The sequence below is a fragment of the Podarcis cretensis genome (assembly GCF_951804945.1).
Source record: "Podarcis cretensis genome assembly, chromosome: 9".
NCBI lineage: Eukaryota > Metazoa > Chordata > Lepidosauria > Squamata > Lacertidae > Podarcis > Podarcis cretensis.
Genome location: NC_137178.1, coordinates 14,148,276 through 14,175,780, shown reverse-complemented (window position 1 = coordinate 14,175,780; position 27,505 = coordinate 14,148,276). Strand labels below are relative to the sequence as shown.

Below are 27,505 nucleotides of genomic sequence, written 5' to 3'. Positions count from 1 at the left end.
ACAGCAGCAGGAGGAGCAAGCGCCGGCGAGGATCTCCTTTCTTCCGATCTCTCCAAGCGCGCGCTGGGACGCAGGATGCTGCCGCGGCTGGGACTGATCCTGGCGCTTCTCTGCCGGGCTCCGCTGAGCGGGGGCTCCTGGGCGGATCCCGGCCAAAGCGAGGCGGCCGTGCTGAGCATTCATCTGCCCGAGCAGCCGGCCAGGGAGGTCAGTCCGTTTTTCCTGTCTCTCACCATCGATGCCAACCTAGCCACGGATCCCAGATTCATCACCTTCCTGGGGTAGGTCACGCCAGGCTCGCTGTTTTCTGGTTTCGCCCCCCTTTTTGGGTGTGTGCGGGATCTTGCCCGCTGCGCCTTACGAGAAGGCTGTTTACCAACAGGGGAAAAGGGGGGGGGGGGGAGCTGCACCTGACGAGCTGCTGCCTGCTTTGCAGCGGATGACGATGCCGGAGCTCGGTGCAGGGTTCGTGAGTGAAAATGGACGTCCCAAGCTGGGTTTTCCCTGAAGTTTTGCGTGTGTGAGAGAGTGTGAAAACTTGTTTCAAAGCTGAAAAATCTCTTGCTTGGTTTTTGCCTGCAGCTGAAACTTCCCTTTTTGAAATGCTTTGTCCAAATTTCTTCTAACTAAAGGGCTATAGAAGTCTGAACATGCCAGCCACGAGCTAATACTTTCTGCGCTAGGTTTTGCCTGTAATTCCTAGTTAGGAAGAGGGGTCTGTTTTTCTCAGAATTAAAAGGCACTCTGCATATAATCAGAGGCACAGAAGGTCTCTAACCCCACTGTCAAATTTAGAACATAAGCTCCTTGCAGGCAGAGACCTAAACTTGCCTTTTCACTTAGGAAACTCTGTAAAATTCCATATAAACTGATGGCAGTGTAGAAACAATACATCTTCTTAAATATGACGTCTCTGGTCCTTCAGTTGAAGCATAGAGATGTATACATTGCCAAGATTTCAAGTGCTGTTGAAGTGGGAGTTTTTCCAGGTTCTCCTCCTGTCTACAAACTATGCCTCCAATGGGCTATATCAGGGGTCAGCAACCTTTTTCAGCCATGGGCTGGTCCATCATCCCTCAGACCATGTGGTGGGCTGGACTATATTGTGGGGCAAAAAATGAACGAATTCCTATGCCCCACAAATAACCCAGAGATGCATTTTAAATAAAAGGACACATTCTACTCATGTAAAAACACGCTGATTCCCAGACCGTCCGCGGGCCGGATTGAGAAGACGATTGGGCCAGATCCGGCCCATGGGCCTTAGGTTGCCTACCCCTGTGCTATATGCTTGCCTCTTTCTCAATTTCTCGCTGTGGCAGCAAAGGATTTCTTAGAAAGGTCCCAGTAATGACTGTATAAACCTGGAGGTCTATCTCCAGGCCTTGTGCCAGCAGTCAACCAGGTCGGGTACTTGATGTGACCCCAGGGATTCAGAAGGGCACCTCCTTGGCCTGACCCAACCGTGAGCTGGCAGGGCTGTATATTTATTCTGTAGCCTGGGAACCTTGATCCTAAACCTGCGAAGTTTAGGATTGTAAATTGTAACCTTAGAACGCATTAGATCTCACTAGATAAATAGGGTTAATTAATGTGGAATCCTACACTTCACATCACAGCAGTTGCTAAAACCTATTTAAAAATAATTACAGTTTCATACGTGAATATCTATTGAAACCACATACACAAAGGAACTGTATGCTTGCTCTTCTTCTTTTGCGATCCCTTGTAGCTGAGTAAGATTGTCTTCCATAAACACAGTTTTAACATCTATCTGTGGAGGCCAATTCTGGATCCACACGTCCTTCCACAGTGGGGACATAGGTTTCCGGATGGAGTTGATCACGGCGAGGGTTTGTCAAGCATGCCTTCCTCTTAGCACGTTTCTCCCTTGCGTCCTGAGTTTGAGTGTCTTCAAAGCCCATGACACCTTTGGAAAAGGCTATTCTCCAACTGGAGCGCTCGCAGGCCAGTGTTTCCCAGTTGTCGGTGTTTATGCTACATTTTTAAAGATTTGCCTTGAGAAAGCCTTTAAATCTCTTTTGTTGACCACCAGCATTATGCTTGCACCGTGGTAGAACACTAGGCGACTGGGGTTCAAACTCAGCCATGAAGCTCGCTTGGTTACCTTGATCCCGTCACATGGTCTTTCAGCCTAACCTACCTCAAAGGGCTGTTGTGAGGAGAAAATGGGGAGGGGCAAACCATGTATGCCACCCTGAGCTCCTTGGGGAATCTAAATGTAAAAAGAATCTCCCAGGCACCATGGTGGACTAGGACAGAGGGGAACCTAGATCAAAATCTCGGCTCAGCAGTGAAAGTTTCTCGGTGACCTCTGGTGACTCTCAGCCTAACCTCCCTTGTAGGGTGGTTTTGAATATAAAATGGGGGGGTGGTGTGGGAAGAACCATATATTTGCCCAGAGCTTCTTGGGGGACACACACAATTAAAACGCAATAGACAACCCAGATTAAACTAGCTCAGTTGGTTAGAGCAGGGTGCTGATAAGGCCAAGGTTGCAGGTTCAATCCCTGAATGGGACAGCTGCATAGTCCTACTGTTGTAAACAAAAACCTGCCCTTTTTTCCTTTATGGGGTATCCAAGAGCCCATATAGAGTCCTTACGTAGGCTCCCTATTGGTAGGAGATAAGAACAGAGGCCAACCAGAGAATATTGAGAAGCAAAGCAGCTAGTAAGCCTGATCTTTATTGATCCTTTGCAACAGGGTCCTCACTCACCACATGCAGGAGGGAGGAGGAACCCAGAACAAAGGTGTGCCTGCCCTTATATAGACATTTTAAATTCCCTGCCCTGGAGCTCAAGACCACCCCTCCATACATCATACATACATCACAGAAGGGGTGTAACCTAAGACCACCCCCCACAAACATCATACCTACATCACAGAAAAGGCGCTCTATAGCAGAAATCTGAGTGTGTTGTTTATCTCGTCTGACAGGTTACCTGTTTAATGGTCACTTGATTGGATTGCCTGGGGAGCCTGGCCAGTCTTTTATAATGATAAAAACTAGTTCCTGAGCCAGGTCGCAGCCTCACACCCTATTCATATCTTAAATGTGCCCTTAAGACTGGATTTGTGAAGGAAAAGACAATGGGGAGGCTTTTCCATTTTCCTTTGACCTTGCAGAGAAAACATTTGGTCAGTTTGGGAATAAAAAATGGTTTCAGGTCGGTCTTCCTGTGCTGATCTATGTATGTGCTTGTTTGGTACGCTTATGAACATTACCATATATCTAAGACCTCAAAATTCCTATCATACTGCCTTGCAGAGGGTTGGACTAGATGATCCTCAGGATCCCTTCCAACTCTAGGATTCTACCATGCCCATGTGACCCCTGCCTTCCATGGCCTTTTTATAGGCACACTGGTTTTCTTTATAAGACTCACCCTGTGACACTTTCCCCCTTTCCTGGTTGCCACTTTACCCTCTGGCTGTAGGGTGGCAAGGATGAATGAGTTGGCATCCTTGGGATTAAGGAGTGCAAATGCACTCTTAATTATCTGACCATTTTCGCTTTGACATTTCCTGTGGTTCGCTCAGGGTGCTTTGGCTGGTAAGATATGCCGGGAGAATCCTGTTTCCCCTTGCTGTTGAGATAGTTGACATCTGGTTCTGCTACACGTAGCCGCATTCCAGCAGTTTTAAAATGCATCAAGGCATGTGTTGTTGTTTTTTTGTTAAGTGCAGCCTATATTCCTTCCTGTAGTTAGCCTTGTAGCAGCTAAAAGCACTGTGTAGATTTTGGGGCTGCCTGGCCACTTGCTAAACCGCCTCTGATTTGGGTTGGGGATGTCACCATTGGCTTGCAGAGCGCCAAATTGTTGGAGGCTCAAAAGGAAGATTGCATGCACTTTTTTCTCTCGAAAGGAAGAGTCCTCAGTTGACTTGCAATATTTTTTGCACATTAATTCATACAGTGTGGTGTAGTGGTTAAGAGCAGTATACTCGTAATCTGGTGAACTGGGTTCGCTTCCCCGCTCCTCCACATGCAGCTGCTGGGTGACCTTGGGCTAGTCACATTTCTCTGAAGTCTCTCAGCCTCACTCACCTCACAGAGTGTTTGTTGTGGGGGAGGAAGGGAAAGGAGAATGTTAGCCGCTTTGAGACTCCTTAAAGATAAAGGTAAAGGGACCCCTGACCATTAGGTCGAGTCGTGGCTGACTCTGGGGTTGCGGCGCTCATCTCGCTTTATTGGCCGAGGGAGCTGGCGTACAGCTTCCGGGTCATGTGGCCAGCATGACTAAGCTGCTTCTGATGAACCAGAGCAGCGCACGGAAACACCGTTTACCTTCCCGCCGGAACGGTACATATTTATCTACTTGCACTTTGACGTGCTTTTGAACTGCTAGGTTGGCAGGAGCAGGGACCAAGCAACAGGAGCTCACCCCGTCGTGGGGATTCGAACCACCGACCTTCTGATCGGCAAGTCTTAGGCTAAGTTGTTTAAACCACAGTGCCACCCGCGTCCCTTGAGACTCCTTAGGGTAGTGATAAAGCGGGAAATCAAATCCAAACTCTTCCTCTTCTTCAGTGCAATTTGGGTATTGTAAAGGGGTGGTTGGAGCAGAGGCACTGTATTCTAGGGTTGCCATATTCCAAAAAGTGAAAATACTTGTTCACTTTAAAAAAAAAACACAAAAAAAACACCACCAAATTTTACACTTACGACATGGGTTGCCATACATCCAGGTTTCCCTGGACATTAAAGTGATTTCTGCCTGGACACTGTTTCCGATGGCCAAATCCTGGCTATGTCTGGGAAATTTCGGAGGTATAGCAACTCTACTGTATTTCCCAGAGCAGAGTTTCAAGTCATGAGCAGTACAGGATTGGAGGTTTTCATACATGCAAAGCCAAATAAGCCATGGTTTTTATTTTTTAAAAAACATTCCTGGTAACCACCAGAGAAATCTCCTGGCTGCAGGATTCACAAGAGCCCGAGGTAGCACAGATATTTATTTACTCTGTTTTATTTTTTTTTATCCTGACTTTTCTTCATGGAACTCAGGGTGTAGCATACATGGTTTTCCTCTCAACAACCCTGTGAGGTAGGCTAGTCTGAGAGATAACGGCTGGCCCAAGGTCTCCCACTGAGCTTTGTTGCTGAATGGGGATTTCATCCTATGTCTCAAATGTCAGACATTTTAACCACTGTGCCACAATGGACAGATCACTACTGTACTAGCTGAACACAGATAAAACAGGGTGTTTCCAAGCCAATTGATTCTCCAACAGGAACCCAGGTATTGTTCTCCAAATACATTCCCATTTTAACATTCCAAGCACATTTAGAAGAGGGTTGTGGCACCTGTATGGGTGCTTCCAGACAGTTACTCTTCTGCAAGAGGGTTTCAAGAACACATGCTGCACGACTGAAGTAGATTCAAGCACTCTGTCACTCTAGCACAAAAAAATGCACTTAGAAACATTATAACTGGATTTTTGCAGTCGATGATGTGATGGGCAAATGGCACTGGCACCCACCCTGTGGAACGCCCTCCCATCAGATGTCAAGGAAATAAACAACTATCTGAGTTTTAGATGACATTTGAAGGCAGCCCTGTTTAGGGAAGTTTTTAATGTTTGATCTTTTATTGTGTTTTTAATGTTCTGTTGGGAGTCGCCCAGAGTGGCTGAGGAAACCCAGCCAGATGGGCGGGGTATAAATAATAAATTATTATTATTATTATTATTATTATTATTATTATTATTATTATGAGTTTTTCTGCAAGAGATTTAACACAGCTCCCCTTCTGGAAAGTAAATAAAGGGAGTTTTTTTCCCCATTCAAAAGGAAGGAGTTAAAACGATTAGCTTCTGAGCATGTGCTAACAGTGGCTACTGGCTTTGGGTGCATAGCCTGATGAAAGCCAACCACACAGGAACAAAACTGGCATATATGCTCACATGTCTCCAGTTTAATTACAGAGTACAAACTGCAGGATCCCAGCTCACAATACAGCTCAATACTATGAGAATTCATATGCCAAGTCTGTTATTTCCACTATGGTAGAATCACTAATATCCGTGTATTGTGTTCTACCCATCTGAGTCAATACCCAGAGCATACCCATTGCAATCAATGGACTTGGCTAACTGCAACTCCTTGATTTCAGTGGGTCTACTCTGAGTATTGACTATGGGGATCACCCCTTTCTGCAACATTGGCTACAGATTATTATGCTCCTGTTTACCATCCTGAGGTCTAGAAACATGCCAAAGATGTCAAACTGTATTTCATATTATGTAATGAATCTGCACACTCATTATATCTTTGTTCCTCAATTTTACACAGCCTCCTAGCATTTCTTCATGTACAATGGATATAGTTTTCATTTCCATGTTCTTTCGCTGGGCGCCCTTTGAACCTTGGCTCTCAAAAGTAGAAGAAAAGTGGAGTAAGAAACAAACTTGTTATCGCTTGTATCAGGCGAGTCCTTTATTTAACCCTGGTATTTTATCAGCTCCAACCAGGAAGTTGTTGGTGGCTGCTGAGCTGCTGCATATTTGCCATTTAGCTGATGAAAGGCGCAAATCTGATGCCTTGTGCTCGATCCCACAAAAGAAAGAAAAATATATATTTTTCATTTATAACGTTACAAGCAGCATTCAAAACTCCCACTGTTCTAAGCACATTTTGTGACAGGGAATTTCATTAGCGAGAACAGTTTCTGAGCTCTGGGTGCAGTACTGCACCGAAAATTTCAGATCAAAACTGCAGAGTGGAAGGAAAAGAGGCCCCTTTTCTGCCTCCCCACTTCCAGCTGCTCTCTGAAGACTGGAAAAGAGACCCTCTTTAAGAATATTAGGGGGGTGGGCAGGGGAAGAACTAGACCATGTGAAAAAAGGACATAATATTTTAGCTGCATTTCATTCATTTTCAGCATAATATTCAAACATCCAAATAACAGGGAAAACTAGAAAAAGGGTTCTTGCGTAACTTTGTCCTTGATATGCTATTTTTTCTGTGTGTAGGGATCAGGAAAGATCTCACCTGATGCAATGCACCACCACCGCTAATCTACTCCAGTCCAGTAACAGTTTTACCATATGACAAAGTATTAGAGAATCTCTAATATAGTTCAAATAAAAGGCCTAGATCCTGTAAACCATGGTTCTTAACCTTGAGTGAGTAGACCAGGCTGCAGTTACCTGGCAGTGAAGGGAAATGCACTCCACACATGCCCAGAGGCATTGCTTGTTGTTATTCTTTCAGATACTCTGGATGCTGGTGATGGAAACAGATTCTGGAGCTGAATTTTGCTGAATCCTGATCCAGATTAAGCCCTGGGGAGAGGAAATATCTTTAGCTGTGGTGCTGAAAAGACATCAAAACCTGCAGTGGTATATTGTCAGTAAATATAGCAGGCAGGAGAGCTTGAAACTAGTCTGCATTCTGTTGCTCTTCCTTTCTTAAACAGACACGAGAAGTTTGCTTTGAAGAGAGCCTTTCATGTGATGCTTAAATTGCTGGCGAAAGCTTTGAAACTCTTTAAGATTTCTGTATGCCGTCTTTATATTTAGAGTTACAAATATTGCATGTAGGCAGAAGAGAAAGAAAGTTGAACACATGATGAGTCACAGGCCGCTGCTGTGTCAGGCTTGGCAAAGGAAATCCTCCCAGTGGTTCTCTTCGCTTTCTGTTCCAACAGCCGTGTTCAATTAAACACTTCAGACCGGAGGAGATTGCTCAGCACCAAACCACACACAATGTGGGAGATCTAAGACTGGATCTCTAGGCATATCTCCCCTCCCAGCTCTCTAAAACACAGAGGAAACTGGTCCCATAGGGTAGAAGGAGGGGAGGCGAACAGCAGATGGCGCCAGAGGCAATGACAAGCAGAGCCAGCTCATTCCAGTTTTGTCCCCATCTTACTCCCAGCTGAATTCTACACATGCAGCACCAAGACTGTAGAGGGGTAGGTTGATACTTGGGTACCACACATAGTTTCTGGAACTACTGAGCAGAGAATAAGGTCACCTCTGGTTGGCCTGTTTATTGAGCACTTATTCTGATTTGTTTGTGGGGAGGTTAGATGATGTTACGTCAAACTAGGTGTTATCCTACACTTTCCAGCTTGCTTTTCCATCGCTTTCCTTATCACAAAAACTGTAATTGTTTGGGGAAGCAGGTTCGTTTCACGAAAGCTCCAAATCAGCTTGAATTGCACTGCCTTAATTTACCAAGTTGTGATTGAACCCCACCCCAAAATTGCCACAGTCTAGAAGCACCTGATATGATGATGATGAATCAAAGCCAACAGGATGAAAAGGTTTTCCTTTCAATTTCTCCGCGTTCTCACTTTCCCAGCTCTACAAAACTGCGGACATTGGCAAGAGGTTTATCTCCTGGCTTCGTGAGATTTGGTGGCACCAAGACAGACTTCTTGATCTTTGATCCTGAAGAGAAACCAACGGCAGAGGAAGAGGTTTGCCAGAATTTGCTGGCTAAACAAGGTAGGTTGGAGCCGAAAGGTTGCAAGCTGCAGCGCACTTACACATGAGTAAGTCTCACCAAGCACAGAGTCAAAGCAGACGGGCACTGGGTGGCAAAAGCAATTATGCATGCCTTTGATTTTCAGAGATGAAAGAGTGATGGATTATGAAGAATATTCAGCATAAAAACTAGTTGACACCATCCCCTGTGCAAGAAGCAGATTCATTTTCCAAGTGTGGATCATTATGCAGTCTCAATGGTATTGCCTCTACACAAGAGGGAGGTATCAAAAGAGCTAGGAGAGCTAGGTACTGTTGCAGGAATTTATGTATAGGTTAGGGGGGGTTGGGACGGGTGGCACTGTGGGTTAAGCCACAGAGCCTAGGACTTGCTGATCAGAAGGTCAGCGGTTTGAATCCCCGCGACGGGGTGAGCTCCCGTTGCTCAGTCCCTGCTCCTGCCAACCTAGCAGTTCGAAAGCACGTCAAAGTGCAAGTAGATAAATAGGTACCACTCAGTGTTTCCGTGCGCTGCTCTGGTTCACTAGAAGCAGCTCAGTCATGCTGGCCACATGACCCGGAAGCTGTACGCCGGCTCCCTCGGCCAATAAAGGGAGATGAGTGCCACAACCCCAGAGTCGGTCACGACTGGACCTAATGGTCAGGGGTCCCTTTACCTTTATCTGGGGGGGGGGGGAGTTGCCCCTCCAGCAGATATCATGCTCATGCAGCCCACTACCAAAATCAGCACAATTACGTTTGTGACTTTTGTGATTTGTCCCCACAAAACACTTCATCACAGTTTCTTCCTATCTATTCAAAGGGCCTCAGCTGCACAATACCAAATGTAGCAATTCACTGATAACTGTATCTATGTACTGGCTCACTGGGAAAACTTCAGAAATTCATATAGACATGTGAGCTCAGCTACTCAGCAGCCCCTCTGCCTGAGTGATAATTCCTGGCATCCTGATACCTGAGTGTCAGACAGGTAGCCATTCCAGAAATAACAAACCCAGATGAAGACAAGGGACGCGGGTCCCTTGCCGATTGGAAGGTCGGTGGTTTGAATCCCCGTGACGGGGTGAGCTCCCGTTGCTCGGTCTCTGCTCCTGCCAACCTAGCAGTTAAAAAGCACGTCAAAGTGCAAGTAGTTAAATAGGTACCGCTCCAATGGGAAGGTAAACAGCGTTTCTATGCGCTGCTCTGGTTTGCCAGAAGCGGCTTAGTTATGCTGGCCATATGACCCGGAAGCTGTACGCCGGCTCCCTTGGCCAATAAAGCGAGATGAGCACCGCAACCCCAGAGTCGGCCACGACTGGACCTAATGGTCAGGGGTCCCTTTACCTTTACCTATGAAGACAAAAGGGTGTGATTATCTTGGCTGGGAAACAGGGAAATGTAAATATCTCTTTTGTTACACTTGATGGATGTTTGGTGGAGGGCAAGGAGAACCATGGGGCAGGGTCCAGGATGCTCAGATTCCTGCCACCAGACCTCCCCTTTCATGATGTAACCATGATGTATTAGTGATGTAGTTTGGGGGGGGTAACATGGGGATTAGCTGCTAATAAAAGTTTGGATTCTCTTTTGTTCGGGGCTTCCATCTTGTTCCACCTTGTGGCAGGTGGGAGTCCTGTCGCAACAGTCTTCAATAAAGACCAAGCCTACTGGCTGCTGTTTTGCTCTGGCATTCCTGGCTGGTGTCCTTGTTTTTTGTCCAAGGGAGCCCTCAGATTTCTCCATTAACAGTAGCTGTTGCCAGTCAGAGTGGACAACACTGAACTAGAGGGACCATTTGTCTGACCCAGGTATAAGGCAACTTCCTAGGCTCCTCAGGCCTGCCTTGGCTTTCAGGTTACCCTGACAACCGGCACGTTTCGCTTTAGGAAATTAGGGAGGCAACTTTTCCACAAGGAAAACTGAGCACAGGAAAGCCTGCTCTCTCCTGAGTTGGCTGAAACAACAAAAGCCAGGCTCCCTCTGTTAGTGGCATTAATGGTTGCTATCAATCTGTGAGGCCAAGTGGGTAAAAAAATATTATCTGTTCTAGAACTTCTGCACAGGCTTTTCATAGACGGGTGTCAGCAGTCCTATTATACTAACTGTAAATGTCAATTTCATCCAGTTTCAGGCACTGGGAGCTGCTGACAAGGCTGTATTTTTACACAGGGCCTCTTGGCGTCTTTTGCAAGGGCCTCCCCCAGGCACTCTGCACACGAGATAAAGCAAAATTAACACGATCCTTGACAGCGCTGCTGGTTCTTTCCAAGACTATCAGGCAACTGACACTCATTGCTAGGGGTTGGTCTTGCCCCGAAGAATTTGGGAAAATCTATATTGGATAGGACTGCGAATTGAAATACGTTTTGATGAGTTTAGAGTCAGATTTTAGTCGATGGATCTATCAGTTTTTTAAATTGCAATTTTTTGACATTATTGCAGCGTTCCAATACTTGATCGGGATAATGAGCTACATTCAATTGCATTTCACAGAATCGTAGAACTGTAAAGTTGGAAGGGACCCAGAGGGCCTTCTCGGTAGTGGCACCTGCCCTGTGGAACACCTTCCCACCAGATGTCAAAGAGAAAAACAACTACCAGACTTTTAGAAGACATCTGAAGGCAGCCCTATTTAGGGAAGCTTTTAATGTTTAATAGATTGTGGTATTTTAATATTCTGTTGGAAGCCGCCCAAAGTGGCTGGGGAAACCCAGCCAGATGAGCGGGGAAATAATAAACTACTACTACTACTACTACTACTACTACTACTACTATTATTATTATTATTATTGCCCCCTGCAATGCAGGAATGTGCAAGTGGGCCATACAGGGATCGAACCTGTGACCTTGGTGTTTTCAGCACCAATCTCTGGGGTGTCTGGGAGGTTCCTCATAAGGGAATTCGCCCCTTGGACTTCAAAAGGTTCACTGTTCCTGCTGGTGAGCTCATCACCCTGAAATGTTGATCGCAGTTGTGTGTTCCCTTTCTCTCTCTCTCCTTCTCTCTCTGCTGCCACAGATGCTGCAGATGTCTGTGTATTCAGATCCACGCCTATGGACGTCATAGAGCAACTGCAGTCTCAGTGGCCTTTCCAGGAAATGGTCATCCTCTGGGAGGAATCCAGGACGAGGCCCCGAAACACAACCATTACGCGTAAGACGCTTGCAACCACCACGCGCTAATTGGAAGGTCTCTCTCTTCGCTGTTTGCTGAAAATGACGGGGTCTGGAAACTTAATGAGCTCTGCTAATTACCTTTACCTTTAAAGGTAAAGGGCCCCCTGACCGTTAGGTCCAGTCGTGGACAACTCTGGGGTTGCAGTGCTCATCTCACTTTATGGGCCGAGGGAGCCGGCGTACAGCTTCCGGGTCATGTGGCCAGCATGACTAAGCTGCTTCTGGCAAACCAGAGCAGCGCACGGAAATGCCATTTACCTTCCCGCTGGAGCGGTACCTATTTATCTACTTGCACACTGACATGCTTTCGAACTGTTAGGTTGGCAGGAGCTGGGACAGAGCAACAGGAGCTTACCCCATCATGGGGATTCAAACTGCCGTGTAGAAGGGAAAATAAAGTTGTTGTTGTGCTTTGCCAGATCTTAGCCTATTACAGTATTTGTAAGGTTCCATGTGCTGGGTATATTATTCAAGAGGATATTTTGCTCTGTAAATGTAAGGTTGTTCCATAGTTGATAGTTTCAGTTACCTTCTGCCAAAAATCTTTCAACATTGGACAATGAAAAAAACATGTTTCAGAGAACCATTATCCCTATTGCATCTCCAGCAGTTAGATACCTTAGATAGCCCTTTTTTAAACAACCGTAATGGGGTCCAGTATATTCTAAATATTTTTTGTTGTTGTATGAGCCTCAATTTAAGGTCCAGAGGTGTCTTCTGAATCTAATGGAAGTGACACCTTGGATTACCAGCCATGGAGGAGTCTTTCACTGCAGTGGGAATTAATTGAGGATAAAATGTCCTGAATCTCTCCCAGGCCCAACAATTAAAATCCAGAGGTGGGCAGACACTCTGGCAAGTCTGTCCTCTTTGCCTCTCCAGGAACAAGAGGTGTAGAAAGCATTTTTGCCACCAATATAATATTGTTACAGGGGTTAGGTGCCACCTCTACTTTCTGCCAAGCGGTAGCAAGAACCCAGGGGGTTGCAGGCACTCACCCAGGGTCTGTGTTCCTTTGGAGAATTGAGACACAGCCTAGACTGTCGTAGCTTTAAGAAATATGGTGAATTCACCTATTTACACCTTCAGCCTGCGTGGAAGGAGTCTGGATTTTATAGTGTAGTCATCTCAAACAGGGCTTGTTCCCCATAGCAGAGCAGCCCTGGAGTCAAAGGCAGCTCTCCAGCCGCCCTTCAGCCAGCCAGCCCAAAATGGATCCCAGTCTTTCTCTCTCTCCCTTTTTCCCAGCACACCTTACTAAAGACACACTTTTCCTGACATCTCAAACCCATCAATGGGGCAACCTCTGTCTGTCCAGGACCAATAATTCCTCTTAGAGGAGGAATGTCCAACAGGTCAGTCGTGATCTACTGGTAGATCCCTGCAAGGTTTTGGTAGATCACGGTCAATCTCTGGCTCCCTTTCCTTAGTGTCGCTAAAACTGACTCCTGCCCCACCCCCTCACCCCTCCCTCTATTGTTGTTATATCTCTGGAAGGGAAGATGGAGCTTTCTCTGTGCTGCTGTTTGCATCCATAGTGATCTTTTTGTGAGTGTCCCTTGCCTTTAACCCCCCCAAAAAACAGAAGTCCCCCCACCAAAAGCTTCTTTTTTAACCGCTTAAAAATGGGGTTTTCTCCTCTCTAAAAAAAAGTTCAACAACTTTAAGCTGAACCCACTCCCCCCCAAAAAACGGGGGTAGATCACTGGCAGTTTTTTATTGTGAAAGTAGATCGCAGTCTCTTGAGAGATGGCCACCCTGCTCTTAGAGGAATCAACAGCTTTTGTCATGTTAACACCTCAATCCCAGGAGAAGCCCTGGCTTGAAAAGGAAGCTTAGCCTATGTTTTCCCATTGACCTGCAATCTTCCCTTCAATACTCCACATAATCAGAAATCCTACCATTTATTAATTTAATTACCGGTAATAATTGGGTCTCCCCCAATCTGCAACAAAATATATTCTTTTTTAAGAGAAAAAAGGAATAACAAGCAGAAAATTACAAATTCAGGGAAGTTTTTAATCTGTGATATTTTAGTGTATTTTTGGTTTTTATGGAAGCTGCCCAGAGTGGCTGGGGAAACCCAGCCAGATGGGCGGGGTACAAATTATTATTATTATTATTATTATTATTATTATTATTATTATAATATTATAAATGCTTTCTTCTGGACTCTGTACTGCAATTAAACTTTACAACATGTAACCCTATACATTAATCTTCTTTTCACAACTGTATATAACGAACTTCGCAGTTGCTGCTTCCACCCCAATATCCACACATTTGTTGCATGCTGTTTCAGATTGTGCGAACTTGGGCCAAACTAGAGGATAAGAAAAATGTGTAACTGTGGTTCGTGCAATTTTTTTTATTATTTTAAGCAGCCACTGTAGGTCCCTTCCAACTCTACATTTTTATGATTCTGTGGTGATTCTCACTGGTGGACCTTCTCCAGTGAGATGATTCTTCTGACCTAGGATTCCGGGGGCGGCGGGGGGGATTTTTTCCTGGGATTTCCTCCTCGTAACATGACCCTTTGTCCTTATTTTCCCACCTGCTCACAGGAAGTACAGTGGATATTCTGTATGACTTTGCACGCTGCGCCAATCTGCACCTGATCTTTGGACTCAACGCTTTGCTGAGGAGAGGCAACCAGTGGGACAGCTCAAACGCCCAGCTGATTTTGAATTACACTGAATCCCAGAATTATGACATGGATTGGGAACTTGGGAATGGTAGGTTTCAGATTTGAGTGTGCTCTTGTGTTGGCAGTATGCAAATACATATGGGGGGGGCAAAGGGGGAGAGGGAAGAAAACCCATAAGCCCCTCTTCCCTAAAGTCAGCTCTGCAAAATCACATGCCATATCAAGGATTTTTTTTAATTTTTTAATTTTTATTTTTTTAACACAATGATTTTATGCACCCCTCACAGCCAGTGGCGTAGCATGGGTTGTCAGCACCCGGGGCAAGGCAAGTAATTTGCACCCCCTAACCCGTGGATTTTTGGGACGCAGGTGGCGCTGTGGGTTAAAGCCTCAGCGCCTAGGGCTTGCCGATCGAAAGGTCGGCGGTTCGAATCCCTGCGGCGGGGTGCGCTCCCGCTGCTCGGTCCCAGCGCCTGCCAACCTAGCAGTTCGAAAGCACCTCCGGGTGCAAGTAGATAAATAGGGACCGCTTACCAGCGGGAAGGTAAACGGCGTTTCCGTGTGCGGCTCTGGCTCTGGCTCTGGCTCTGGCCAGAGCAGCGATGTCACGCTGGCCACGTGACCCGGAAGTGTCTCCAGACAGCGCTGGCCCCTGGCCTCTTAAGTGAGATGGGCGCACAACCCCAGAGTCTGTCAAGACTGGCCCGTACGGGCAGGGGTACCTTTACCTTTAACCCGTGGATTTTAGCACTCGAGTGCGAGTGCGCCCCCCCCAGATGTTGCACCCGGTGCCGCCGGCCCCCCCTGCACCCCCCACGCTACGCCACTGCTCACAGCTTTGTGAAGTGATGCCTTCAGGACAGAAGACAGCAGCAACAACAAAATAAATTGTTACATCGCTTGAAATGTTTAATGCAGAGCTTTCCAAACATTTCATGTTGGTGATACACTTTTTAGACATGCATAATCATCATCATCATCTATTTATTTATAGCCCACCCATCTGGCTGGGTTTCCCCAGCCACTCTGGGCACCTCCCAGCAGAATATTAATTTAAAAAGCGATAAAACATCAAACATTAAAAACTTCCCCAATCAGGGCTGCCTTCAGATGTCTTCTAAAAGTCAGATAGTTGTTTATTTCCTTGACATCTGATGGTAGAGCGTTCCACAGGGCGGGTGCCACTACCGAGAAGGCCCTCTGCCCAGTTCCCTGTAGCTTCACTTCTCATAGTGAGGGAACTGCCAGAAGGCCTTCAGCACTGGATCTCAGTGCAGAACGATGGGGGTGGAGGCACTCCTTCAGGTATACTGGACCGAAGCCATTTAGGGCTTTAAAGGACAGCACCAACACTTTGAATTGTACTTGGAAACGTACTGGGAGCCACTGTAAGTCTTTCAGAACTGGTATTATATGGTCTCGGCATCATTTTGCGACACTGTAATTCAGTTTTACTAGCAAACCGGAGGTTAAACTAACCCATTTCTAGCCCTGGGAGGACACATTAATGTCTCTCAACACACAGTTTGGAAAGCTCTGGTTTAATGGAAAGCAATTCAGTGAAAGAAAGGGGGAAATCCATCACAGTTTAGATGCTCAGGTAATCTGAGATACCGCCTTACCCCTTAAATCATAGAATCATAGAGTTGGAAGAGACCACAAGGGCCATCGAGTCCAACCCCCTTCCAAGCAGGAAACACCATCAGAGCACTCCTGACATATGGTTGTCAAGCCTCTGCTTAAAGACCTCCAAAGAAGGAGACTCCACCACACTCCTTGGCAGCAAATTCCACTGTCGAACAGCTCTGAGTCTCACCTATCTTTAGTTCCAAGTGTTCCTTCGGAATAGTAAAGTTTGATATTTAACATTTTGTACTTCTGGTTGATTACTGCCACTGTGCAAATTCTGAATGAGTCACACAGCTTTGAGAGCCATCTAAGGATGTTTACACTTTCTACAGAGCCCAACAGCTTCAGGAAGAAGTCTGGCATTTACATCGATGGCTCCCAGCTAGGACAGGACTTCATACAACTACGTCAGCTGTTGGACAGCTACAGCAGCTACAGAAATGCCAAGCTCTATGGGCCTGATGTAGGTCAACCTCGGAAACACACTCAGAAGTTGCTAAGGAGGTAAAAATTAAATCACCAGCATCATTTGACTTGATAGATCAACAATGTGATATTCTGCCCAACTGCAGAACATAACAAATAACCATTGTTGGCTTTAGCCGTGGTTTGTTGCCTTAATCCCGATTGAGATCGCTGGGCCTGGGCAGGGTGCAATTTTCTTTGCAGTTTAGATAAAATGTTGTTTATGAGACAAAATGGACAAGGTTACAGTAGAGCAGAGCAGCAAAACCACAGACCCAATACTGAGCTGGATGTCTAAAAAGTATAATATGGAGTATAGCTAATCATTCTAAGGCAGCTTCCTAAATTTATATGTTCCAATGTCTGTTTTGCTGGATTACAGTTCCCACAGTTTTTTAGCTCCCTTAGAATTTGAGGAAAAGCAGAGGAGGTAGTAAATTTAACCCTTGTTGTTTTGCAGCTTCCTGAAATCAGGAGGAAAAGTAATTGATTCTGTCACATGGCATCAGTAAGTACTGAGTTCCTATTCAGCAACTTGTTACCCAAGCATTACAGCAGCATGTGTTAAAACATTTACCAGAAACTGCGGGTGGGAACAGTGCTGTTGTGCTCAGGTCTTTTTGGGAGAACTGTCCATGGGGGAATCTGGCTGGCCATTTTGAGAGCAAGATGCTGAACAAAATGGATGCTTTGCCTGATCCAGCAGGGCTTTTACTAACATACGCCTAGTTCAGAGAAATATTAAGTTGATGATGCAGAGAAAATATGAAGAAAACCAGGAGGAAAACCATTTTGTTTTTGTTTGTTTCTAAAAGTATGTATATGCTGCCCTCACAAAATATTAGGCTAGTGTATTAAAACATAAAAAACCATTAAAAGTGGTACAGAACAATCATCGAAATGACTGGCTACTCAAGAAGGTACAGTGGTGCCTCGCAAGACGAAAAGAATCCGTTCCGCGAGTCTCTTCGTCTTGCGGTTTTTTCGTCTTGCGAAGCAAGCCCATTAGCGGATTAGCGCTATTAGCGGCTTAGCGGATCAGCTGATAAGCAGCTTAGCGGCTTAGCGGATCAGCTGTTAAGTGGCTTAGCGGATCAGCTGATAAGTGGCTTAGCGGCTTAGCGGATCAGCTGATAAGCGGCTTAGCGGCTTAGAAAAGGGGGGGAGGGGAAAAAAAGCAGGAACTCGCAATACATTTTTGTCTTGCAAAGCAAGCCCGTAGGAAATTTGTTTTGCGAAGCACCTCCAAAACAGAAAACCCTTTCGTCTAGCAGGTTTTCCGTCTTGCGAGGCATTCGTCTTGCGGGGCACCACTGTATCATAAAATAGACTCAAAGAATTGGAAGGGATCCTGTGGCTCATCTTGTCCACTCCCTGCAGTGCAGGAATCTCAGCTAAAGCATCCATGGCAGATGCCTTAAAGTCAAAAAGCAAGGATACCTGTCACTTCTCTGCTAGGAGAGTGTTCCACCGTGACATTAAATGCCCGACTTCTTGTTGAGGTCATTTGGGCTTCTGTAACAAAATGAACACCTAACAGCTCTCTTCTGGGTGATCTCTAATAGAAGGACTTAAGCACCCAAATTGTGCTGGACTTCTTGTCTCAACACAAGAGCCTTTTCCAGCACCAGTGTAAATTATGGGTAGACTTACGTCAAATGTCTCGATTTCGCAGCTATTATCTGAATGGCCGAACTGCTACCAGAGAGGATTTCCTGAGCCCTGATGTGCTGGACACTTTCATCACAGCCGTACAAGAAGAACTCCAGGTAATCGGGAGTCTGTGTGGGTGGCTGGACCGCTCATCTATTCCTCCTAATTTAAAGTTGCCGATCTCCCAGGCTCAAGTCCCTGTATTGACTCACCTTTATATACTTTGATTTCACATTCTCTAGCTTGTTGATGACACTGTCCCAGGCAAGAAAGTTTGGCTGGGAGAAACTAGTTCAGCCTACGGAGGGGGTGCTCCTCAGCTGTCCAATACGTATCTCGCTGGTTTTATGTAAGTACAACAATATACGTTCCTACGAGCTCTGCTTTCCTTCTGTGGAATACCGGGATCCTGTTGTGTGTCATGACCCCGTAGCCACCCCCTCGTTGGGAAATAACACACACAAGGGCATGGATATTAGGTTTATGTTATTGGGCAAATTTGGCCACAACTTTATTGATGTGAGCGGTATTGGCTTAGGCACTGAATGGATCCAACTATATCTGACTCCTGCCTGATGCACAGGAAGTCCGGTAAGGGTAAACCACCAGAAGGGGGAGCCCTGTCGATGCAGACCAACTCAAGCTCCCCCTGGTGTTCCCGTTGGGGTCGTGTCATGGCCCTAGCTCTTGACCCGGGCTTTGTACAAGATCAACACCCCCGGATTCCTTTAATGGAATACCCTTAAGCTTGGAAGGGCAGGTGATGGCCACACCTCCCCTTCCCCACCACAAGGTCAAACAATGCCAAACCGCAACCCTAACAAAGTTGTGACGATTGCTACGAGGTAGGCGAAAACCACATGGCAAGTGCCAATTTGCCAAGTGGAAAAATTCCTACCAGGCCCCTCAGCGGCCACCAACCGAGGTCCATAGCAAGGCCAGTGCCTAAACCTGCAAAATAGGGAGGGAGGGAGGGTGATTGAGGAAGCGAGCCAAAGAGGAAGCCCTCCGGCTCGCGCCTCTGATTTAAACGGTCCCGGCCACGCCCCCATGCCAGTGGATTGGCTGGCCGGGCTCTGACATGACCGGGATGCCCCGGTGGGGAGTGGGTGGCCATGCGGTCCACCGCAACCAGTGGAGCGGATTTCTCTACCAATGCCCTAGAAGCCCTTCCTTTGATCAAACAGGAGAAGCTGTTGTGATCATTGATGCCCATAAAGCTATCCATGTCTAGTAGCTATGGTGGCTATGTTCTGCCTCCATAGCTAGAGGCAGTAATGTTTCTGAGTACCAGTTGCTGGAAACCACAAGAGGAGAGTGTCTCTTGTGCTCAGGTTCTGCTTTTAGATCAGTTGAGCCAGTGGTCTAAGCCAACAGGCTCCTCTTATGTCCTGATCTGCTTGCACAACCCCCCAACACATCAGTGGGAACCACAGAAAACGTTCTGTCCCTCCCCAGCTCCACCCTTTAGTGGTGTTTTAGGGTCTTTTCCAGGTCCGGTGCCAAGCGCATGTGCACAATTAGGCGCCAATTGGTTGTTGCCTGTACAACCATGAGCGTTCATCCTGAATCCAACCAGATTTGTTTACATGGCTCTTCCCCTTGCCCACTCCTTTTCCGTGCATTTCCCAATCACTTCCCTAACCACAAAAAGTCAGTTTCTTTTCACCCAAGTTTCCTAGCTTGAATCTCTCTTACAAAACACTGACATTCTGGAGGTTCCCTAATGTTGGCATCGACCGGCAACATCTGGCAGCTTCTAGAAACTCACCATGCCATATGGTGAATCAGAAAGGAGATGAATTAGATACCAGGGCTTGTTTTATTTAAGATCAAACCCAAATCCCCCCTGTTATGGAGCCCATTCATCCTCCTGTATGAGGAATCAAGCTTTTGTGTTACCCAGGACTTCTGATCACAGCATGTTGAAGAACTCTGTGCAACTGAGAAAGTTTCATAAGGTGACTGTAACAGAAGCTGGTCTGCTTAGATATCTCATCATCTGTTTTGTTTCTCTTATGGAAAAAAAACCACACTAAGGGAATTTGGGAGCTGTGGGTCTGCATACTGCTGTGAAATTCTGTATTGAAGGACAGGCACTTCAATTTAAGGACCTCTCATGTCCCTGCCAAGAACTGAGAATGCTTTTCCACAGCGTTCTCTCTGCTCCTCTCAACTACTTATTAAAGGCCATGGTTGCAATGCTGCTAGAAAGAACACCTGCCTTTTCTGACCTTATAACTATTGAATGTATTTTTTTTCTTAAAAGCACCACTTCTTATGTTTGAATCAGCTCTTGTTTCTGCCTTGCACGTAGTACAAAACATCACACCTCTTTAGTTAGAACAGATGCCACCCCCAGTTCTTTTCAGGCTGCTTGAATTGAAGTTTTCTTTATTTCTTGCTCTCTCTCTCCCCCTACTTTTGTTACGCAGGTGGCTGGACAAACTTGGTCTGTCTGCCAAACTGGGCATTGACGTGGTGATGAGACAGGTTTTGTTTGGAGCGGGAAGCTATCATCTGGTGAATGCCAGCTTTGAACCTTTGCCAGTACGTATACCTCTAATAATAAATATAATAATAATAATAATTTATTATTTATACCTCACCCATCTGGCTGGGCTTCCCCAACCACTCTGGGCTGCTTCCAATACAATTTTAAAATACAATAACCTATTAAACATTAAAAGCTTCCCTAAACAGGGCTGCCTTCAGATATCTTCTAAAAATCTGGTAGTTGTTTTTCTTTTTGACATCTGGTGGGAGGGCATTCCGCAGGGGGGGCGCCACTACCGAGAAGGCCCTCTGCCTAGTTCCCTGTAACTTGGCTTCTCGCAGCGGGGGAACCGCCAGAAGGCCCTCAGAGCTGGACCTCAGTGTCCGGGCAGAACGATGGGGAAGGAGACGCTCCGTCAGGTATACTGGACCGAGGCCGTTTAGGGCTTTAAAGGTCAGCACCAACAATGAAAAATGAATAAAACAATGAACAGGGTGGTGATACAATGACTCCTGCAATCGACAGAAGATAATATCCCCAAGGCAAGTATCTGTAAACAAACGATAAATGTTCCTAAAAATGGCAAAAGTAGCATTTTTCCCAAATAAGGTTTTATCTTAAACAATAGCAAACACAGTAAATACGTTTGTAACAGTATGTAGACAGTATGTAAACGACGTAAAGCAGGGGCATATCTGTCCCCATCTGCATTTTTCCATCGGGAGAAGCATCCATCAAGGAGGTTTAACAAACTGCAGGACATTGATCTCTTTCTACGCTCGTCCCTCTTTCTGTGCTTTCAGTTGTTTACATATGGTCTTCACTTGTATATTACGACAAAGCTTGATGACTAAGCTCTTCAGCGACGAAACGTCAGATTACCGGAACGACGTCCAAGCACTGAATCACTGGTATATCACAAGTAGATATCACAAGCACTGAATCACTGGTATATCACAATTGTTCCAAGATAAAATCTTTTTTGGAAAGAGAAAAAATGAGCACTGAACCACTGATATGTTTATTACGAGTGAACTCTTTATTTACTGTGTTTGCTATTGTTTAAGATAAAACCTATTTGGGAAAGAAACTACTGTATTTTTCCGTGTATAACACGCCCTCATGTATAAGACATTTTGAGGGACTCCAAAAGTAAGAAAAAGGGGGGAGGATTGCCCAGAGTTGCTGAGGTTTGGGGGGGGCAGAGTTGCTGAGCTTTATTTGGGGGGGTGGCCTAGAGTTGTTGACTCTGTCCCCTCGCCAGCAGAAGCTGCCAATCACCCGCCAAATTGCCACAGCAACAGCCAATCAACACCAGCCCTTGCCGCAGCCACCAATGACACGCCCAATAGCCGCTGACAATCTCCAGCTCGCGGCAGCAACCAATCCCATGTCCCCCCATGTACTATCAGTGTATAAGACGACCCCAATTTTTTAACATAACTTTTTAATAAAAAATCCCTCATCTGATACACAGAAAAGTACGGGACTTTTGCCATTTTTATGGTCATTTATTGTTTGTTTAGGGACATGGGTGGCGCTGTGGGTTCAACCACAGAGACTAGGACTTGCCGATCAGAAGGTCGGAGGGTCGAATCCCCGCAAAGGGGTGAGCTCCCGTTGCTCAATCCCTGCTCCTGCCAACCTAGCAGTTCGAAAGCACGTCAAAGTGCAAGTAGATAAATAGGTACCGCTCCGGCGGGAAGGTAAACAGCGTTTCCGTGCGCTGCTCTGGTTCGCCAGAAGCGGCTTAGTCATGCTGGCCACATGACCCGGAAGCTGTACGCCGGCTCCCTCAGCCAATAAAGCGAGATGGGCACCACAACCCCAGAGTTGGTCACGACTGGACCTAATGGTCAGGGGTCCCTTTACCTTTACCTTTTATTGTTTGTTTACAGATAGTTGCCTTGGTGATATTATCTTATGTTGATTGCAGTATGTATACCTTAGCAGAGGAAGCAGCAAAGGTGCAAGGAGGGGAGGGGAGGGAGGGAGGGAGGGAGGGGATGGGTGGCAAGCAGCGATGGTAGGGTTGGGTGGACATGGTACATGCTGACACCTATTTTGCTTCCAAAAAAAATAATCCCACTGATAATTGCTATTATTATTTTTTCAATTTCTTAACTGCCTTTCACCATAACCTCTCGAGGCAGTCAGGTCACGGCAATTTAAATTCAAATTTCAAAGCAGTTTAAAATAAACGATAGGAAAAGGAAAAGGAAAATGATGGGTACCTAATAGGGGCGAATTGCCTTCTGTGCTTTTGATTCCGTCTTGCTCCTGCTTACCCACCAACTCTTTGCTGGTTACGTTTCTTTAACATGTTTTTGCTATGCACAAAAGCTGTCTTCTTTTCCCATGTAAATAGGATTACTGGCTTTCTCTGGTATACAAGAAACTAGTGGGCACCAAAGTCCTGCACGTCAACCTGTCAGGTGAAGACCCAAGGAGGCTTCGAGTGTATCTTCATTGTACAAATGAGCACCAGTAAGCATTCAGCCAAATGTCTAGTAATAATAATAATAATAATAATAATAATAATAATAAATTTTATTTATACCCCGCCCTCCCCAGTCAAGACCAGGCTCAGGGCAGCTAACAACCAATAATAAAAACAAGTTGATTGAAATACAACTTAAAAATCAAGATTAAAATACAACATTAAAACAATTAAAACATTAAAATGCAGCCTCATCACAGGAGGAGAAAGGAAAAAAGAAAGAGGAGGAGGGGATCAAGTTGATTCTAAGCCAAAGGCCAGGTGGAACAACTCTGTCTTACAGGCCCTGCAGAAAGAAATCAGATCCTGCAGGGCCCTGGTCTCATGAGGCAGGGCGTTCCACCAGGCTGGAGCCAGTGTTGAAAAGGCCCTGGGCTCTGGTTGAGGCTAATCTGACTTCCTTAAGGCCCGGGAACTCTAGGGTGTTGCTATTTATGGACCTTAAGTTCCTCCATGGGGCATATCGGGAGAGGCGGTCCCGTAGGTACGAGGGTCCTAGGCCGTGTAGACTCTGAAGACCTTTTGGAGAAGTAACCCAAATTTGTACTTTCACCTAAGGGGAGACACGGCTTGGAAAAGGTGCAAGGGCTTTGGTACACTAGCTCTGGTGCAGCAAAACACGCTAGCGGAATTGCACCAAAGAATTTGAAGCTTTGTACGTGTCAAGCGTAGATAAAGAAAAATGGGGCAGAATGAAAAGATGGCAGCAAAGACACACAAACTCTCCCCCCAAATTCCAAAAGGAGTTAGGAATCCTCGCTTTGCAAATGCTTTTCTAGGCTAGGATCCTGGTAACTCGCAGGGGCAATTTTTAGCAGATGCTAGCAAAACGCCTGTCACTAAGGCAGGAAACGTGTGTGCAGCACAGCCCCACACATTGCTCACCCAGAGTGTCCCCATGGATGGAGAATGGAGTTTGCCCTGCCCTATGCATTTTGCTCCGAGTGTGGCACCTCCTAACCCAGCCCCTTGGCAGGGGCGGACTTTGTCATCTTTTGCAATACGGTGCCCTGAGAGAGGCCGAAATTGGGTGCCGTTGCCATTATAAGAGAACGAGGGAGGTGTTCACAGTGAGTTCCTACACCTCTTTTTCTAGAAAAATGGCACAGGCTAGTTGTATTTATTGATTTGGGGTTTTCTTTCCCCTTCAGACTTCTCTAAATGCAAAACATAAATGCAGAGATTTCTGTGCTTAAAATACTGCAGTTGTGCATTTCCTCTGATAACGTTTGAGACCTGCAGGTACACAAATTAAACAAACAAACAAACAACTTTTGTATTTCACCAGGAGAAAATGCTCATATCAAACAGAATGCCCTCATTTTCATCTGAGGAATGTTGGAGTGTATACTATATATTATCTAGTATATCCTTTTAACAGGCTGCTTCATGTTTTCTTTCCAGCCCGAAGTACAGAGAAGGGGATATCACCTTATTTGCCTTGAACCTCTATAACAGCACAAAACACTTGCAGTTGCCTTCTTCCTTCTCCAGCAGGCAAATAGATGAATATCTTTTACTGCCTCACGGAGAAGACAGCATACTTTCCAAGTAAGCAGTTCCGAATTTCCTTGCCTTTCTAAATATTATTTGTTTAATATGAGCTTTAAAAACTTGGGATTTTCAGAGGAGACCCTTTTCATTCCCTTTCAAATGTTGTTCAGGATCTAAAAGGTGTTAGCGATTTCTTTTAACCCCATGTACCCGACTCTTTGATTTGTAGATATTGGACAAATGAGGTACCTCAATTGGGAAATTTTTGTTAGGCTGTGTCTACATAATACAGGGTCAGCAACCTTTTTCAGCCATGGGCTGGTCCATTGTCCCTCAGACCATGTGGTGGGCCGGACTATATTTTGAAGGGGGGAAAAATGAATGAATTCCTATGCCCCACAAATAACCCAGAGATGCATTTTAAATAAAAGCACACATTATACTCATGTAAAAACACGCTGATTCCCGGACAGTCCGCGGGCCGGATTGAAAAGGCAATTGGGCCGCACCCGGCCCCCGGGCCTTAGGTTGCCTACCCCTGGCATAATTCCTTTGAAGCACACGCACGCTACCAAAGAATTCTGGGAACTGTAGTTTGCCCCTCACAAATTTATAGTTCCCAGCAGCCCTTAACACACCACAGTACCCAGAATTCTTTGAGGGAGAGGAAATGTGCTTCAAATGTGCTCTAAAGCTATAGTGTGTACACAGCCAGAGTTTCCTGAAGCAATCATTCCAAGAAGCTCAAGGCGATGCTTATGGCTCTTCCCACCCCCACAACACCTGTACAGGAGGTGAAACGAAAGAGGTATAGACTGGCTCACACAGTAATCTTCACCGTGCCTGAGTAATTGGGGCTTAGAATACATCTCACAGTCTGCCAGGCTAACCAATCTAAGTGTCATGTAACATCATTTTGCATAGCAATTACTTCGCACTTCATTCTGTAACCACACATTAACAATGCGCTTCAACCAGTCATGTGTTCACAGTCCACATTTCTGACTTTTAGTCTCAAGGCTATGGGTTCGAGTCCCACATTCAGCAAAAGATTTCTGCATCACAGAGCGTTGGACTAGATGACCCTCAGGATCCCTTCCAACTCTACAATTCTGTGATTCTAGGACATTCACAGCCCTTAATCTTCAGCTTGAAAATGACTTATATTTCTTGAAACAGTGTTCAAGATTTGACAAAAGATTGTCATTCAAAACAGCAGGCAGATTGTTCATTTTTAATGCAATAAACTTATTATTATTTTGTTCTTAGAAACTACAGGATCAGGATTACATTTGTAGGTTTCGGGTCCCAAGTACTAAGGAAATCCTTTCCACCTTAAAAGCATTGCAGCTAGGAAGGAAGTCAAGTGACTTCTCAGAAATTGTGTTTCATCTCAAAAACTGGGAAGCCAGTTCCCAAGAATTCTGCCCACATTTCTTCCTGATCCATATGGAGATTTCCTCAAGTTATGATAATGATCCGTCCCTCTATGAACTCGTAAGTGAAGCTGCATCCTGTAACCTTGTGCACTCCAGTTCCCTGATCAGATCCAACTTTCAGCTGGCCAGGAATGACAGCCAGACAGTGTCTGCCAAACTTATTTTTAGCATTCAGATCCACTTTTCTGGAAACACATGGATTTTCCCTTTTCTTGAAGAGAGCATTCAGCTTGAACAGTGAGGATGTTTCCACGCAGAAGGCTTGCTTTACATGGTGTTACATGTGCACTATGAACTTACGTTGGCCGGAAAGCTTATTCACGTTATAAATACTTCTCTTGTGCATTAAAAACAAGCACACAGACAAATAGCATATGAGGGTTCAAAAGGGATTGAAGCTCTTTGTGTAACACACACACAAAGGCAACCTAACGCTCTGAAATATACATAGATGGTAGAGTTCCCTGTTACTTAAAGCCGCTCTCATGAAATAATTAAAAAATACATTTTAAACCTTCCTCAGTTAGAGATACCATTTTGTATCACAGAATTGTCTTTGTTTTAAAATGGTCTCTTGAAAACAAATGCAACAAAACCTTCACCAGGTTTATTGTCTGAGGAGGACAAATTTTGTGTCTAAAATATACATTCTTTCCTCTCGCAGATCCGTGCAGCTGAATGGTCATGTCTTAAAAATGTTGGATGATGAAATATTGCCCACTCTCAGGGAAAAACCTCTCAGTCCAGGTAGCCGCCTTGCACTTCCAGCTTTTTCATATGGATTCTATGTAGTAAGGAATGCCAAGGTGAGGGCTTGCATTTAGCAACTTAGTTCACATTCCCAAAATCGAGTTGGTGGCCAACATCGTGTCAAGACATTCAGCTGCTCCAGATATTTTGGTGGCAGAAACAAAGCAAGTCAAGAATGAAGGGGAATATCCCTCCATGCCAGCCCCCGTTTTTATTTCAACTTTCCACCTGTAACATTTACCTAAGAACTTTGTTTCAGCCCCTGTTTTCCCAAGAATGAAAGCTCTGTTTAAGGAGGGATTGCAGTTAGAGATGCAAAGAGGATGGATGTCAGACAGCAAGTCGCAAAATTAGTGGCGTAGGTTCTCAGCGACGTCTACACTGGTTTGGTCATGTACACAGAATGGAAGATGGCAGGATGCTGCAGCACAGGGAGTTGGCTTCAGGCACTAGGTCTGTTGGCAGCCCAACTCTGTGTCACAAAGATGTCTGCAAACATGGCACGAAGGCTGGCAACATCAACCCCACTGTGTGGGAATACTTTGCAGGCAATTGCAGTGCCTGGAGACAGACAGTCAGGTTGTGCATCCATAGCAGTGGTCAGAGAAGGAATGACCTCTGGGAGGTGTGTAGAGAGACGCCATGTTGCACCTGCAGAGAGACAACCGGATGCCTTCATCTGCTCCACCTTCAATAAAAGCCCCACCAAGCGCTGTAACTCTCCAACAATTTGACTTTCTTCCCGAAGGCAAGACTCTTCCACTGTCTTCCGAGGGAGACGGATGCCAGCAA

General features: G+C 45.6%; 1 protein-coding gene across 1 annotated transcript; it reads left to right on the top strand.

Annotated features, from left to right (window-relative positions):
• On the top strand, positions 1-27,410 carry HPSE (heparanase). Its single transcript, XM_079990934.1, has 12 exons — positions 1-281; positions 8,335-8,480; positions 11,482-11,616; positions 14,204-14,374; positions 16,248-16,419; positions 16,841-16,888; positions 18,056-18,149; positions 18,276-18,382; positions 20,469-20,583; positions 22,899-23,017; positions 24,435-24,581; positions 26,628-27,410. The coding sequence occupies exons 1-12, from the start codon at positions 76-78 to the stop codon at positions 26,785-26,787; spliced, it is 1,620 nt and encodes a 539-aa protein (XP_079847060.1). The 5' UTR covers positions 1-75; the 3' UTR covers positions 26,788-27,410.
• Positions 27,411-27,505: the final 95 nt, after the last annotated feature.

Coding starts and splice junctions, on each gene's coding strand:
- HPSE (XM_079990934.1), top strand. CDS start 76: ATGCTGCCGCGGCTGGGACTGATCCTGGCGCTTCTCTGCCGGGCTCCG. Junction 16,889..18,055: donor GATTCTGTCACATGGCATCA/GTAAGTACTGAG, acceptor TCGATTTCGCAG/CTATTATCTGAATGGCCGAA. Junction 18,383..20,468: donor ACGTATCTCGCTGGTTTTAT/GTAAGTACAACA, acceptor TTTGTTACGCAG/GTGGCTGGACAAACTTGGTC.